Raw genomic sequence first — 17503 nt, 5'->3', positions numbered from 1 at the left:
GCCATTGTCTTCACTGATGTCCTCACGGAATGTCCATTAGTCTCTGAGGTGAGGAGGACATTCATCAACACAGTTTGGCCAACCATCTTTCACCATGTCCTTCAGATGACACAGAACTTCATCTTCTCCTGTTTTCTGGCGTATCTCATCCAACTTTGCAGTTGTGGCGGGAAGAGTATTGGTGATTGTGTTAAGTTCAATCATAGGAGCATCATGGTCTTTAGCTGGAATTTCCATGCTTCAAACTCTGGAGAGAGCATCAGCAACCACATTGGTTTTGCTGGGGATGTATTTGATTTCAATGTCATATTTTGACATTTTGAGCAACAGTCTGTAGTTTTTCAAGTGACCATGAAGCTGCCAGTAGCTCCCTCTCTATGTTACTGTACCTTGATTCAGCATCACTCAGAGAGCGTCTTGCGTATGTCACAGGCTTGCCATCTTGTAGCAAAAACTTCCAAAGACTCGGTGCATCTTTTCTTGGAATACATCACCACGTATGGTAAGCCCAAAGGGCAATCTAGTCCATCTGTATTTGCCCCATGGTGTGTTGATGGTCCATTTGCACCATCCAATATCCATTTTTGGGATCCAGGATGCTGAAATGACTGGATCCTCGTAGTAGTCCTTACGTAGTAAGGATTTCTGAGAATAGCCTTGTTGAGGTCACGAAGATCAAGGCATATTCGGATTTTACCATTTGGCTTGTTCATGACAAATGTTGAATTTACCCATGGGGTATACTCTTCATTGATCTTGCATATTATCCCTAGCTTCTCAAGTTGGTCTAGTTCACTCTGATATGCTGGTTGAATATGCACAGGTACTTGTCTGCTGAACAGGGCTAGTGCTCTGATCAGTCTCTATGTGATATACAGGTCCAGGAAAACATCCAATACCTGTGAATGCATCTTTGTATTCCTGCATCAGGTACTCTTTGGTTAATGGAAATGGATGACATTTACCATTTACATCAAACAATTTGACTGTCCCCATTGAGTTTCCTGTGTTGCCTTTGACATCATTACTAGCTTCAGCTGTAGCTTGCCAATTCAGCTTGATTAGGTCTAGGTCTTGTGCTTTCACATTGCTGATTATCACAGGAACACTTGCCTTAATATCAACAACTTCAGCTTTGATAGCCTTCAGTGTATCAGCACTAGGACCTTGGATAAATATATTACAGGAACCCAGGTTTGGAATGACGTTTCCACGCCTTGAGTGTCACAACAGGCTTGTCGAGTGTATGCCCAGTTGGGAATAACTTCCGGTAGCAGTCTTTTGTGATAATGTTTGCTTCAGCACCACTGTCGATCTTGAAAATTGTCGACAACTGCTTGACATCAGTCTCAGCAGACAGCAACATTTCTATATGCGTCTTCTTGACTTGTGACGATATTTCATCAAATGTGTTTATTGGTGAAACTTCAATAGGACCTAAGAACAGATGATCACTGAATTCACTTGACAGAGATGAATCATATTCATTTGTCCCAACTTTATTGACATTTCTTGTGGTGTGTTTTCGCCTACAAACTCTTGCATAATGTCCGACAATGTGACACGAACCACATTTCGCCTTTTGGCTGGACAGTGTTACCTGGGGTGAGGACTGTCTCCACAATATCCACAGGTTTTGGTTTTGTGTGAACGATATTTGTTGTGCACTTGATTTTGTGTGACTTGGTTTATATTTGTAAGTGTCAGTTTTGTTTCTGAATTTAGAATTAATGGTATCAATGTTCATGTTTGTAGAACCATGAATCTGACATGTATATCAGCTGATTCTTCTGCTTTCGCCATCTCACAAGTTTGCTCAAATGTCAGAGTGTTTCCAAGTTTTAAGCATTCTTTTCTCACCCTATCAGACCTCATTCCGAAAACAAAGAAACCTTTTCTTTTCCTCTTGTGGATAATTTCCTTCATTAACCAGTGTTCTGCAATAATGTTTTGCTATAAATTCTTCTAACTTCATACTGCCCTGTCTCTTGTGGTGTTACTCCCATGCGGCCATTAATTCATTTAAATGTGGTTTCACATATTCTTCAAATTTGGTCCAATATTTTGTAAGAACTTTTTCTTCTTCATCAGTTAAACCCTAACTATTAAATAACTCAAGTCCTACAGTGCCTGACCAGTACAAAGAAATTTACATTTCATTTGTGCATCCATTCTGAACATCGGTCCAGTAAACAAAAGTTCACACTGCTGTTTCCACAACTTAAACCTTGAATAAAGTCCTTCATTATTTGTCTAATCCATAGACGGTCCCTTATCTATGAATGGAGTGCCACTCGGCCCCCCTCCGCTTTGAGCCATGCTTGTTTTGTTTTTTGTTTTTTATTTTACTGCACAACATTAACGCTATCGGCAATTCAACCTAGTTCTCCGATTGATTGCAACTTATCTCAGCACAGCAGTCTGTGACAGCGGGTAGTTAGCACTTGATTCCTTTTCCACACTTATTCTGACACCATGTAATCTTCCATTGTATTGAGATTTATTGACAAAAGCTCGAAAGAATCACACAAATTTATTGTCATTTCCAACTCAGGTTGGAGGCCGCATGGTCCACTCTTCCAAAAGTGATGACGTCCTACACATATACAATTATCCTAACTGTATTGCATAATCACGCATCTCATCACATGTGTGATGTATATTTATGTGTTCGTATTTAGTGTTTTGGTATCATAAGGGTTTTCTAAGGTGCATAAGTATGATTTCTTAACTTCTTTTAAATGTTTGAATGTTAGGTGTGGTAAATATATATCGCATCATTTAACTTATTCAAGTAAATGTAGTTAGACTAGGCTTGCTTAAATACTTTACATGATGTAAGTTATTGTTTTCACCTGAGAATGTCAACATATTGATGTAACATTTAAGGATTGACTGTGTATTTATTTCGGTTCATTGAAGTATGAACCTAAAAACCAATGTGCAAACTGTATCAATCCGCGTAGCAGATTCTTACGAAATTCAACAATGTAAAACATGTTTTATCTACAATAGTACAGTTGTATATATCAAAACAGACATAAATGATGTGATTGATGAACATTCCAGGTGTAGGAATACATACAGTGGCGTGACATGAATCAGGTGATCGTTTTATTTATGCACATAACTTGACACGCCTACACAGTCATTAGCCAATCAACAGAGAGTAGGAAGAAATATGTCCTGGAGAAGGCAGCTAGCTGTTTCAAATAACATGGTCAGTTACCGTGAGATTCAAACAATTCTTCCCTGATTACAGTAAAACATTTGGAAAAATGTTTGTTACAAATGGAAACCAAAGACATGAAAGTTGGACCGAGGCGAGTGGGAAAAAAACCAGGCAAGCCTGCACGTTTGCTGTTTCATTCATTCTCTGCCTTTGGCTTCAAAGGGTAGTTTGGACAATGAATATGCATGAAAGTCACTAAATGTCCTGTGCATAACAATATACGTGAGCAGAAAGGGAATTCCCACTCATGTAATATTGGGATTCCCCGACATTCCGCAGTAATCAAAATAGTGCGCCTAGTGTGAGTATTGTGTACAGGTTGAAGATGAAGATGTATGTATGTGTATTTATTTCCACAGGGCCCTCGTTCATTTTTCATAAGTATTAATTAGCTGACATCCGAAAATCAGCCTGCGTTTGTGTTACCACTCTGATTACATTGGTGGTCGATGCTCACTGGATTGTCGGGTCCAGACTCAAATATTTACAGACCGCCTTCATATAGCTGGAATATTGCTGAGTGCGGTGTTAAACAACAAGCCAACAAACCAACCAACCAACATTGACGTCATTGGCAACCAAGATGTTCCAATTGTGACAGTGATGCACCTGGTGACAAGTGACAACGATGGACACCAGCATTCAATGGATGAACATGTCAGAGATCTGTGCATTCCAGGACCTGTGAGTACAAGTAATGGAACACTATGTATAAGTTTGTTCCATCAGCTTTTTGGGCATGTGCTTGCTACCCTGTTTGTAGACACTTAAGACTCTTGTCTTGTGCAAGTGAAATAGACACTGATTTACACTTATATTACATTCTATTGTGTGTTCCATGAATGACCAACTGCCTCCGTGGTCTAGTGGTAGAGCATCCGCCCGGAGAGAGGAAGGTACGGGGTTCGATCCCTGGCCGCGTCATACCAAAAGTTATTACTTGCCCGTGAAGAGATCACCCGTTTAATAAACATACGGCTGTATTACACATTGTGCACCTTTAGAATACATTACCACAACTTCTCCTGAGGACGGTCTCTGCCGTAGGTCACACGTCTCAGAGACAAGCAACCAGTTTTTGTGAGAATCCGTCGGACGCGAACTCGCGACCTTCGGATTGTTAGCCTGATAGCTAGCCGACTGAGCTACGTCTACACTGTGAAACAAAGTGCAAATTTACCTAGTCATGCATACGACGTTATGGAACTGAACGAAAAGGGTCAAATAGGTGACGGACCCTTAAGAAAGTTACGGGTAGGCATGGTGTCTCGTGACTTTAGTCTATTGACACTTACGAATTATCCCGATGACATTTGGCACACTCGTCCCATCCTGTAATCTACAAGATACCGAGTGGCGAGGAATAATCTGATATGGCGCGAACTGAAAACTCGCTAGTACACATGAATGACATGTTATTTAATCATTCGTCGCGTGGATTTTGTGACAGAAAAGTGTGGTAGGGAACACTGTAAGGATGATGTGGATAATAGTAAGGAACGAGGGAGGCATGTGCATGGCTGGTGACGACACAACGGTGAGTTCGCTTTTGAATCAGTACTGAAAAAATGTAGCCGGTGAAAGTGGCTTGTGTGAATATTCCAGGACAGTTTCTAGTAGCAAAAGTATTCGACACAAAACCATTTCATTCTTTTTACTCGATGTTTTTGAGTGAAGAATATTAGAATCTATAATAGAAACTAAACGGGTAGATTTACCGAACCCTAATGAAAGGGGTGATTGATCGTAAAGGGGATCCAAGGGCTAAGGACAGAATTCGGGTAATCTAATAGCCACTAAACGGGTACCTAACCCTAATGATTGAAAAGGGGTGATTGATCGTAAAGGGGATCCAAGGGCACTAGCGATATTTGGATGTGTTCAGCGCCAATATAATATCCCTAATAAACTACATTCTTGTGCATAATATTGAAAATTTATGCTCCGAAAAAATAATATACGTATATTAGTTCCCATTTATAACCCTTTTAGCCACTTGAATTACGAGAAAAATGAAATAAAAAATATATAAAATATAAAAGTGCTTTCGTAAACCAGCGCTTGCTATAAAAGACGCCGCCACAGGCTATATTCAGTAAACAAATATTCAAAACTTGGCGTATTCAATGACATTTCGTGTAGAGATAATAGATCACTGGGAGGAGGTTATGCACACTCGATGACCCCTGACATCACAGGGCATTGTTTCGTTGGTGTGACTGGCAACAAAATACTACAAAAATAATACTACGTCATAGGGTATTGTCACGTGTTTGAAAAGTTTGTGGTACTGTATTCTAAAGGTAGGCCCATTGTGTCATACCGAAACGCGTGCTTATGTACTCTCGAAACATGTTTCACGAACAAATGATAGATCACTGAGAGGAGCTTATGCACATTCGATGACCGTCACATGGCATGGATCTTGCAACAAAATTCCACAAATTACGTCATCGGGTATTGTGACGTGATTGTAACCTTTGAGGTGCAAGGCCCCATTCCACAAGGCCCCATTCCACAAGGCGATCATATTGTAGTACAACAACAGTCGTTGGTCTAAGTTAAAGTATGTGAGTTGCGATAACCTTAGCGCTATGATTTTTTTGTGGAATGAACGCCTGAATTCTAGATATTAAATTCATGTTTCAACTGTTGACGTGTTTGAAGTATTATTCTGTTATACTCAATTGGATTATGCCGTGGATCGTGAAGGTATCTGCCTATTCACACTCAACAGTATAATTCTAAAAACGTTATAAATGGCAAGTCATAAACAAAATACTAAACTCACTCCCCTGTAAAACCAATTTTATTAAACTCGTGAATAGTTGTGGTATTACACGGGAGCTCGTTTAGTATTCTATAATGTTAAATGGTGGTACTTGTTGTTACCCTGTCTGGCGCTCGACTAAAACAAGGGGCTAAAACAAGGACTGGTTGGCTCGGAGTCAGTATACTGTGTCTAAGTGGGGTATTCATGTTAAACTGAGGCATGGTATCTCAGTGAGCTAGCACTATAAATCGGCATCAGTCCGAACTAGTACAAGCAGCTACACAAACACACACACATGCATGCATGTCGCTATATAAGTACAATAATCTTGGACGCGACGTTGAACCCAATTTCACCTCCCCTCACTTTTGAATGACCATTTTTCATGCGAAGACAAGAGGATATCACTGCTCTGATCAAGCTAAGAGAGATTTATCATTTCTGTATGCTTGTATATAATAGTCTAGAGCAGTCTGTTATATATTTGACAATTGCTTAACATATTTACTGTACAGTGCACTTTGTAGTCTTGATCATACCGGCCAGCCATTAATCAGATGAAGATTATCAGAAATGAATGTATTTCATAACATTCTTCCCTTCCACAGTTTTGGAGGTTTTGAACAATTAAAAAATGTGATATTTTTAACACCTAGTTACGGTAGTATCTTATTTAGTCCTTGGCATATCTCTTGCAATATCTACCAATGACGTGGGTATGGACAGAGGATGATAAAACTTAAAACATAAATTCTCCCAACCTAACACACAGGTGGGCCATTGTCGTCCAAATATGATACAGTCCGATAATAAAGTCTTATTTCAGCTGCCCCTCAACCTCCTACAATAAATGATCAGTCCCTTCGGCAGTGAGGTGATGATAGTCATAAGAATAGTATTCAGTGTTGCCTTTTCTATTTTGATGCAATAGGAGCCTCATAAATATTACATATGGGAAACAATCCATACATCTGGAACAATCTCATGAAATGAGTAAAATGCTTAATTTGCAAAACTTAATTTGCCAAAGTAAAAGTACAAACATCTATACCCGTGAGAGTGGGCTCTTTTGCAATTGTTGGTCTCCCAGTCATTCGAATAGAAACTTCATCATCTATCTGGTGCTGAAGAAAGGTGATGTCTTGTAACAACTGCTCTATTTCATCCTGCAGACTCAACCTGAAACATGATGAAGAAAATTCTTCCAGAAACGAATCACCCTCATCATTCATTACCCATATCAAATATATATTACCCCAAACAATACGAGGGCCAAAGTTAAGCGTCAAAGTCCAGTAAAAACACCAAAAATGACAGAATACTAATGGATCATCTCCATCTTGAGATTTGAATTCTCATTTTTCATTGTGTTGACACTCCATAGCTGTCCCCGGCAATAGCCACACTGACTGCAACAGTGGCAACACATGAGGGAAAAGAAAGATAAAACAGAAATACAGAAATTTCTACTAAACAGACATCCTCAAAGCATGGTCATAAAGATACCCAATGCATAACTGGCTATTCAAAGGACCAAAATTAACCGTTCATCATGACTACCATGGCACTATTGGCAGCCACAGCAGTACATACAGGTAAAACGTGGAACCAGTGACTAACATAACAAAATACAATAAAAATACAAATAAAACTATGTTTACAACAATCCTATCACATACTTACTGTAGATCAACTGGATAATTAGTATTATTATGCAAACATTTGTGAGGTGAAATTGGGTTTAACGTCGCGTCACTGAGATACCATGGCCTGGTTTAACATGAATACCCCACTCAGACAAAGTATACTGACTCCGAGCTGACCAGTCCTTGTTTAAGCCCCTTAATGCAGAGCGCCAGACAGGGTAATATACCAATGTAAAATACACGCAATATTGTTCCAATATGTTATGTAAATATAAGCTGTTTCTGACATAATTATTAACTAAATATAAATGGAATTAAAATATACATAAAGGTTTCATTACCTACAGTATATCTACAAGCAATTATATCTTGTAGACGTTCACGTGTCAAACTGAACACTGACGGCTACATAGCAGGCTACAGTGATGTAAGATGGACGTATCCATCAAACCCATCGTGCTCAGTGAATTCTATTTCCAGAGGCCACAGTCGCATAGTCGGTGTAGAAGTTATTATTATATAATAATACAGCATCATTACCTCGTGATGTATAGTCGGTCAAGATTTAGATTAAGACAATGCACACTTCACTGACTAGGGAATCACTCAAAGTCAAAATATACGAGGCGATTACTATAAAAGTCAAGCATCTCCACTGGTCAGTACACAACACCACTGACAGTAAACTGCTTGACCATAATCATTCCTCTTCTTATTAAGGTAAGAAACATTTTATTATTTGATACATTTGGTCCTATATTATATATATGTGTGTGATATATTCCAGATAGTCCATGTTTTTATAGGTGGTTAACTTTAACAATCTAATGTAAGATGGTAGAGACATATTTGGGCTGTGCATGTGCACGGGTCCCTTGTGGGTTTAAATAATGAAGTGTTCATTATTACCTGTGTTCATTATGTACGTATGAAAGATCATACACAATAACGTGTGTGTTTTAGATATTTGTTTTCCAGAACTTGTATGTAATATGAAAATAGGTTTATCATACTTTGTATGTTTTATGAAATGTGTTTCGCACCATATGTGTCCGTTGATGAGCAATAATTCCCTATTAATTGAATATGATTATCCATGATCAATATCCAAATATACATGGTATCAGAATATGATATATATCAACTAAGTGTCATGAAAGTATGGGCGTTATGTTGAACGATGAAGACACAGACAGTTAGTCTGTATATCTAATGTTCGGCTGTTACAGAAACTGTTACTCTATCATATTTTAATAAACACGATGACAAAGCATTGATGAACTTAGAAATCAAATCTAACATCATGATAAGTCAACTCCATGCAAATGATACTATTATGATTATCAATATTGTTCATATCCTACATCTACATGTTTTATTATACTTGGTTTGAGGCTATTGTCATTATCATTCATCGCGTACACTACTGCCTAAAAGTTCATTCCCCTAACACGCGTTGAGAACGCGTGTAACACGCATGTGACACGGGTGCTCAACGGGTTGCACACGGGGTGTGCAGCACGTGTGCAACCCGTTGCACACACGTGTGCTACGCGTGTAACACGGGACCACGGGTTCCAGTTGAAGTTGACAAAATTATCAAATGAATAGTGAGATAAAACAAAACAGTGAGATGTGAAATTTGAGTTAATGAGTGGCCATTGAGCTGTGTTCACCAGACCGTAAATACAAGGTCGGCCCGTCTTAATTAGTGTTCGGTTGTTAGACTTTTATGGCATGAACCATTCCACTAGGGTCCCGTCATTGTGGCTAGCCGACAGTAGAACAGTAGTGAATTTAGATGCGAGTTTATTGCTAGGGGAACCACCGTGTTGACACGATTGTCGCGGGTTGTTAAACGTTCGCCATTAATAAAATGATTGTTTGTGGATTACGAACATATTCATTTGCCCACACGAGTCATTCCATTTGACTGCAAATATAACGTTTTTCGTTCGCCAAATTTATGCTTTAGACAGTACAATTATGATATAGCCGTCACCACTACTAATATCTCATTATTTCACGTAGGAATATGTCCCATTTCCCCACACCCCACTTTCTGTTTTGTATTTTGAAAGAATAAATAAAAGAAGGTTTTGTGTGGGACACTTTTATACTAATTATAAGAGGATGTTGTAAATGAATATTAACAGCCATGCTGTCTGACTGTTGATAGAATTTGAGATCTTCACAATCACCGGGTGTGATCATGTAGACAGAATCTCGTTAGGGTTTGTAATTTTTACATTTGCCAAATGACAATAGTGAATATTGCTGGGGATACCAAACGTAACAGTTTATTATTAGAGGTTGTGAATGAGTACCTATACCACGTAGATAGGATATATTTAGGATTTTAATCCTTCTTTGAGAGGCATTTAGAAGTTGGAGTACTACGTTAGGATAAGATTTATGGGTGACTTTAATCCTTTCTTTCTCTGTGGGTAATCCTTTCACGTTGATTGGAGGAAGTCACTCAACCAGGTCATGATAGGTCGTGAGTTTACTCACTAACTACTGTGAGCGTTTTTGGCATAACATCTTTTCTTGTATAAACATAGAAACGATGCTCACTCACTCACTGTTAATCTTCTGCAGTTTGCTGGCAAAGTGGGGATAAACCTCTGTGTCAAAAGTAAGGATAAGAATTTATGGATGAACAACTTCTTTATTACAATTAAGAGCGACGTTTCGGTGTAGGTTCTAACACCGTTATCAAGCAAGTGATTTACAGAGTCTGACTGATATAGAAGATTTAACGTGCGCTTTCCGACTACAGCGTATTTCGCACACGGGCCTGGCCGGACCATTTAGTGTATTCCGAGAAGGGTGAAAGTGGTGTGTGCAACCCAAGAGGGGGCTTTTTAGGGGTTGCTTATATTGATTTTTTGAAATTTTGAAATTTGGAATAAATGCCGAGGTGGGTGGAGGAGGGAACTAAGGGAGCCGGGTGAGGTGGGTGTTTGTATGTTTATTGGATTTTGGATTGGTAGATTAATTAATTTTTAGATGCGCTTAATTAGGTCTGTTTTGATTAGGAATATGCCTAGGGCCTTGAAGTTTTCTAGTTTATTTTGAGGGTTTAGTATTTCATCTAGAGTAGGAACCTTATTTAGATTGAGGGTGGTTTGTAGTGTGGTTCTGTGTGTTTGATAGTGGGAGCAGTGAATGAGTGCGTGTTCTGTGGTTTCGGGTTGTTTGCAGTGGGGGCAGTTGCCTGTGGTGTGTCTTTTAAGTTGTTTTAGGTGGTTATTTAGGTTAGTGTGTCCTGTTTGGAGTTTTGTAATTAATCTGTCAATTTTTTTAGAGGGGTGTAGGATTTTAGGTTTGGCTAGTGGTTTTCTGAGCACTTTTTTGATTTGGCTATTTGAGTTTTGATATTGATTATGCCATTTTTTGGTTATTTTTTGTTTGTTTACACTTTTAATTTCTGATTTTGAGATGGGTAGGTTTAGGCTTATTTCTGGTATTTTGAGAGATAATTTAGCTGCTTTATCGGCGCTTTCGTTGCCGTAAATTCCTACGTGGGCGGGGATCCACAAGAAGGTTATTTGTTTGCCTGCTTTTGTTAGGTCGTTGGAGCTTTTAAGTATTTGGTTTATTAATTTAGGTCGTTTTTTGGTATTTTTGTTTTGGAGGGCTTGTAGTCCACTAAGGGAGTCAGTGAGAATTAGGATTTTTTTGTTGTTTTTAGATTGTTGGTTATGCAGGGCTGAGGCCATGCCCATAAGTTCGGCCGTGAATATAGATTGGTTGTTAGGGAGTCGGTAAGATTGTGTGGATATAACTGGTTGTGTGGTATGGACTCCGAAGCCTGTGTGGTTGGAGATCGGGTCAGAAGATCCGTCAGTGTATATGTGACACCAATTTGGCCAATTTTCGTGTATGTATGCAAGTGTGGTGGTTTTAGCTATGTTTGGGTCGGTTTGTTTATTTATTTGGTTAGCTAGCGTTGTGTCTATTTGGGGTATTTTGAGTTTAGGGGTGAAGATATTTGATTTTTTGCAGTTTTGTTTAAGATTTTGAGTTTGGTGTTCATTGAGGTAGTTAGTTATTCTTTGGGATATTGGGGTGAGTAAGGGGTGTTTGTGAGCTAGAGCTTGGTTTCTTGGGCTAATGTTTTGATTAATTAGGTTTTGGATGAGAGGGTTTGTTTGGGACGCGGCCCAGAAATTAAGGCTTAGATGTTCCCTGCGTAGATTTAGTGGCATTTCTCCTGTAAGGGCCTGAAGTGAGGTGTAGGAGGTGCCATGTTGGGTGCGTGTAATTAGTTTGAGAGCCTGATATTGTATTGAGTCAAGTTTTTTAGAAAGAGAGTTGTTTAGGGTATTGTATATGGCACAGCCGTAGTCTAGTTTTGATCTAATTAGTGTTGTATATAGTGAGAGGAGGGTATCTTTGGAGGCTCCCCAGTTAGAGCCGGTGAGACATCTTAATGTGTTAAGGTCTTTGCTGCATCTAGTTTTTAGGTTTTGGACATGAGCCTCCCAGGTGAGGTGTTGATCGAAAATAAGTCCTAAGAATTTTGTTTGTTTTTGGAATTTGATTGTTTGGTTGTTTAGCTGGAGGATTGGGTAGGCAGGTTTCATGTTTTTATGTTTGAATACTACTCCTGTTGTTTTATCTGAGTTAAGGGAGAAGCCCCATTTGTCTGCCCATTGTTGTATTTTATTTAGAGATTTTTGGATTAAGTTTTCTGCCATTTTAATGCTTTTAGTGCGGATCCATAGAGCTCCGTCATCCGCGAATTTTGAAGTGTTTAGTTTAGGGGATAAGACCTCGAATAGATCATTTATCATTATATTGAAGAGGGTTGGGCTGAGGATGCTGCCCTGGGGAGTGCCATTTTCTAGGGGACACTGGTCCGATAGTGTATGGTCTATACCCACGGTAATTTTGCGATTGTTTAGGAAATCTTGGATGAAGTTTATTATTTGACCTTTTAGTCCTATTTTTTTTAGTTTTTGTATTAGCCCGTGGTGCCATACCATATCGAAAGCTTTAGAGAAGTCGAGGAATATGCCTATGGTGTATTGCTTGTTTAGCTGTCCTGTTTTTATATCCTGTTCTAGTCGGGCAAGGTTATCGAGAGTTGATCGGCCAGGAGTGAAGCCGCTTTGGTCAGGATTTATGATGTTGTTTTGGTCTAGGTAGTGCTGTAGCCTATTTTTAGTCATAAGTTCCATTATTTTGCAGAGATTTGAGGTTAAGGAGATGGGCCTATAGGAGTTTGCCTGATCTGCTGGTTTATTTGGTTTAGGTATTGGGATTACTAGAGCTTCCTTCCATGAGGATGGGACCTGTCCGTTTAGGTAGACTAGGTTGTATAGTTTAAGTAAAGTTTGGAGTAGTTTGGTAGGTAAGTGTTTGATTATTTGGTAAGAGGTGAGGTCTAGGCCAGGGGCTGTTCCTTTTTTTCTATTGTTTAGTACGTGATTTAGTTCTTCTATGGTGTAAGGTTGATTTATTTCTAGGTTGTCTTGTCTGTTTTCTTTGGAGAATTTGGTTTCTTTATTTAGTTTATCTTGGAATTTCTTACTGAAGTTACTGTTGCTGCTAACTTTAGAGAAGTGTTTGGCTAGGCTGTTGGCCTTTTGGGTGGGGTTAGTTGAGTTGTTTATATTGGGGCTTTTTTTGTGCCGTTTGATGCCTCGGATGGCGTGAATTTTGCGCCACACCTTCCTAGCGTCGGTGTGGTGATTTAGCTCCTCACAGAATTTTTTCCAGTTTTTGGTTTTAGCAGTTTTAACTAGGTTTTGCACTTGGTGGTTAAGTTCATGAGCTGTTTTGAGATGAGAGGGGTCTCGTTTAGCTCTGTTGAAAGCTGATTTGCGTTTTAGTCTAGTTAGATCTATTTCCTCATTCCACCAAGGGACAGTGGGTTTTCCTGGGTTGGATGATTTGAAGGGGATTGCGGATTTGGCTGCGTTGATTATGAAGTTAGTTAGGTTTTGACAGAATGTTTCGGGGTCTGTTGTTTCTAAATCGTTTAGATTAGCTTTGTTGCATAATTCTTGGAATTGGTCCCAGTTGGCGTTTTTGTACTGAAATTTAGGTTCCTGTTTAGGGGTTTGATTTGGTATTTTTATATTTCCTAGGGTAATATTTATGGGAAAGTGGTCGCTGCCTAGAGGTACTGGGTGGACGTCCCACATCAGACTTTGTGCTAAGTCTGGCGTACATATTGTTAAGTCGATAGCCGACATGGTGTGGTGGGTTTTGTCGTATCTAGTTGGTTGGTTATTGTTTAATAGTATTAGGTCATTTTTTTCGATCCACTCTGATATTAGTTGTCCATGGTTGTCTAGTTTATCTGCAATGCCCCAGGTAGGATGATGTGCATTGAAGTCTCCTAGGAAGATGGTTGATTTATTTCCTAATTGGTAAAGGACATCTAGGTCTGTATCTTTAATTGGTTTTAGTGTTGTGTGATAGATGTTAATGATTTTTATTTTTTGGTTATTGATGGTGACTTGGATTCCATTAGCTTCTAGATTAGGAGTGTTTACTTTAACTTCCTCGTAGTTAATATCCTCTCTAACGTAGATGATTAGACCTCCTCCTGTTCTGCCTGGCATGGTTTTGGACCTGTCGGTTCTCACTGCGTTATAATTTGGTAGGTTGAATTTAGTTTTATGTGAGAATTTGGTTTCTTGAATACAAGCTACATGGGGACCTTTATCTATTTTGAATTTAGCTTTGAGTTCAGAACCATGGCCGGCGAGGCCATTGGCATTCCATTGAAAAATGTTTAGGCCTTCCATTGGGAAACTGGGTGGATTTATGTTTGGTTTAGGCTTGGTTTAGGTACTTACTTTAGTAGGTTATTAAGGTTGCTGCTGAAACGGTCGAAAGAGGTGGTGACGAGTTTTAGTTTATGTGCTACACCAAAGAAGGCTTTGGAGCTGGCTTCTGGATTAGACTGCTTTAACACGTAAGCTAGTAGGAGGACTAAGTTGTTTAGATTTTTGCTTGCTACGTTTTGGGTGAGTTTTTTTCTATAGCTTTTGGTTTTTGGGGCTGACAAGGTAAGCTCGTTTATTTCCTCTGAGGATGTGTACTCATCCTCTTCGGTTAAGTTGTCTTTAGTTTGGTCAATCTGTTCGGTGGTGGGTTGCATGCTGGGTTTGGGTGCGAGAGTGGTTTCTGTAGTTTCCCTGTTGACTGGGTGTTCGGGGGTTGCCTGTAGGTTTGGGAGTGTTGTTGCCCTTGTGGCTGTGATGGCTTGTGTTGGTGCTGGTTGTGTGGTGGTCGTTGTGCGTTGGGTTTTGCTTGCGGGTGTAGATGTGGTAATTGTAGGGTGAGAGGCGGGGAGGGTGAGAGTGTGAGTTTGTGGGATGTGTGGGGTGTTTGTTTCATTTGCGATGTATGCGTCTCGCTGATTTTGGTCCCATACGGAGACTGGGTATACTGTTTTGCGTGCGTGAGTGTTGTTGTTTGAGGGTGGTGTTGGTAGTAGTGGTTTGTATGCTTGCGGTGTGGGTTTTTTGGTTTGGATTTTGGCCGTGTTTATGTCTATATGTCTGTTGGCCTGTTGGGTGAGTGATAGTCTGTGGGGGCATTGGTTCGAGAGTGATGAGTGTTTTATGGATTTGCAGTGGATGCACCAGGGTGTGCATATGCCTGGGCAGTCCGTTTGAGCACAGTTTTTGCATTTAGTTTTTTTGAAAGTACATTGGTTAGCGGTGTGATTATATTGTAGGCAATTAGAACATTGCTTTACTTGCTTGATGTATGGTTTGACCTCTAAGTTATGGTTAGCGCCGAAAGTGATATGTTTGGGGGCTTCAGGGTGTTTAGCTGTTTTTTTGAAGTTTATTATTACAATAGGTGTGGGGGTGGTTTTCCCGTTTCTGTTTGATTTAATCCTGCGGAGGCTAGTTATTTGTGGTTGGGTTTGGATAGTGTTAGCTTCTTTGGCGTATATGTCGAGGTCCTCGTCGGTTTCCCTTGGGTGCACTCGAATAACTCCCCTAGTGTATATTTGCCAGTTAGGTTTAGAGCTATTTACGGTGAATTGGAATATTTGTTTAATTTTAGTTGCTGCTATGTAGGATTCTTGATTTGGGAAGATTATCTGATATCCTTTGAAACTACGTTTGATGTTTAGGTAATTGATTTTTTGTTGCCTTAGCCACATGCCTATTTTATTTATGGTCAGTGTTGGAGCTAGTTGTACTGAGGGGGTGGCCGAAAAAAAGTAGAGGGCCCATGTGGTGATGAGGGCTGCGGGTGAGAGGGTGTGTTGGGTAGGTGATGCCGATGCGTCTAGTTTGCGTTTTTTTGAGTTGCATGCTTGGGGAGGTGGGGTGCTGGGTTGAGAGTACAGAGTGCAGTAAGCAAGTATATATACACGTAGGAGGCAATGTTTATACAGTAGGGTAGATATACTGGAGTAGCGAAGCCTGCTGTGTACACACAAGGGCAGTGATGATGACCATGGGTGAAGTCAGTGCCATGATACAAAGGATGAAGCCAGTAATGTAAACAACGGGATTATGGCTGATTGGGGTCTTTGATGAGTTGATGGTACGCCAGGGGTATGTAAAAGCCTTGGTCACGGTTGATTGAGGACTGAAGTCTTTTGATCTTGATGGCTTCTTGTAGTTTCCTGATCTTGAAGTCTTTGAGGTTGGTGGCGAGGGTTGTGACTCTCTCCCACTGGATGTTGTGGCTTGGGTTGTCACGGATGTGGTCAGATAGAGTCATCTTTGGAGACTGAGCTTTGATGTTCGTGGGAAGGCACGTCGTCGGCTGGCGAGCATGTGCGGCTAGAAGTCTAGCGGCGGTATCCTTCTAGTAGTCTCTTGGTCAGCTTCTCATCCTGGGGGTTGGGATTCTGGTAGAGACTCTTGGCAAGGAGGGCGGCGGTATTGGCGACGAAGTGGTTTGAGGTTTGAGGTCAACCTTGAGATCCGTCCGGGCCTTGTAGTGGTTGATCGGAATGTCTGACTTTTCCACTAGTAATTAAAGTTCTTTGGTATGACCTCTTTTATCCCTGCTGACGTTATCCTAATGTTCAATTTCAGTCTGCCTCACCAAGCGTAAGAAAGCATTGTACATGTTCTGTTAAACCACACTGATGCAATTAAGCAAATGAATATTTGCTGTGGGCAAATATCTATTTTCTATATATATATTTGTGGATATGAAGCATTCTAGTTAATTGTGGATACACTGGGCAGACAGAATTGTGTTTATTTCCAGGCCATCCTGATCGTCGTTTACTACTATAAGGTGTATGTTTTGAGGCAAGATCAAAGGCGCCGCACAGCATTTGTTAGATAACAGACGGGGTCGTCCGTTTCGCTTTAAACAACCACCCCACCCTGTCTGTAGGAGTTATATAATCGGTGCGCAAATAACTGTGTCAAGTCCACTGCCGGGCTGATGCGGTGTCAGTGTCAGCGATGAACATGAATGCTCAAATTATAGACCTGTAGCACTCACAAGTTGCTCAGCCAAAATATTTGAAAAGTGTATATTCAATTCTCTGATAACAGCAAATATAACCTTAGAAATAGATTCAACATACCAACAATCAAATGTAGAACACAGACCTATGCTTAATAATAATTTCTTCTGGATATGATCAACCTGCGGAACCCTCTATTCGATGAAGTAACTAATGCTCGCTCATTAAAAGAAATCAAATCATTAATTAATCGTTCTGATGCAATTACTAATAAAAATTTTGACTTCAAATATTTTCATAGATCATGCCAAATTGTCCACTGTCGCCTTAGGCTCGGATGCAGTGACTTAAACGCTGATAAGTTTAGACGACATGTATCAGACATACCAGACTGCACTCGTGGATATCACCTTGAAGATGCAATTCACTTTTTC

The 17503-nt window shown here is 40.0% G+C and overlaps 1 protein-coding gene across 2 annotated transcripts in view; it reads right to left on the bottom strand.

The window, feature by feature from the left end:
• Positions 1-17503, bottom strand: part of LOC139480579 (coiled-coil domain-containing protein 24-like) — a 364688-nt gene that overhangs the window by 24878 nt on the left and 322307 nt on the right. For both annotated transcript variants that reach the window (XM_071263719.1, XM_071263720.1), the window contains one exon: positions 7057-7184. In XM_071263719.1, the coding sequence (XP_071119820.1) occupies positions 7057-7184 (128 nt within the window). The remainder of the gene's footprint in view (positions 1-7056; positions 7185-17503) is intronic.

The sequence above is a fragment of the Haliotis cracherodii genome, unplaced genomic scaffold (assembly GCF_022045235.1).
Source record: "Haliotis cracherodii isolate W230 unplaced genomic scaffold, xgHalCrac1.p SCAF_4, whole genome shotgun sequence".
NCBI lineage: Eukaryota > Metazoa > Mollusca > Gastropoda > Lepetellida > Haliotidae > Haliotis > Haliotis cracherodii.
The sequence above is the reverse complement of the archived record's forward strand: the minus strand, read 5'-3'. Positions and strand labels throughout refer to the sequence as shown.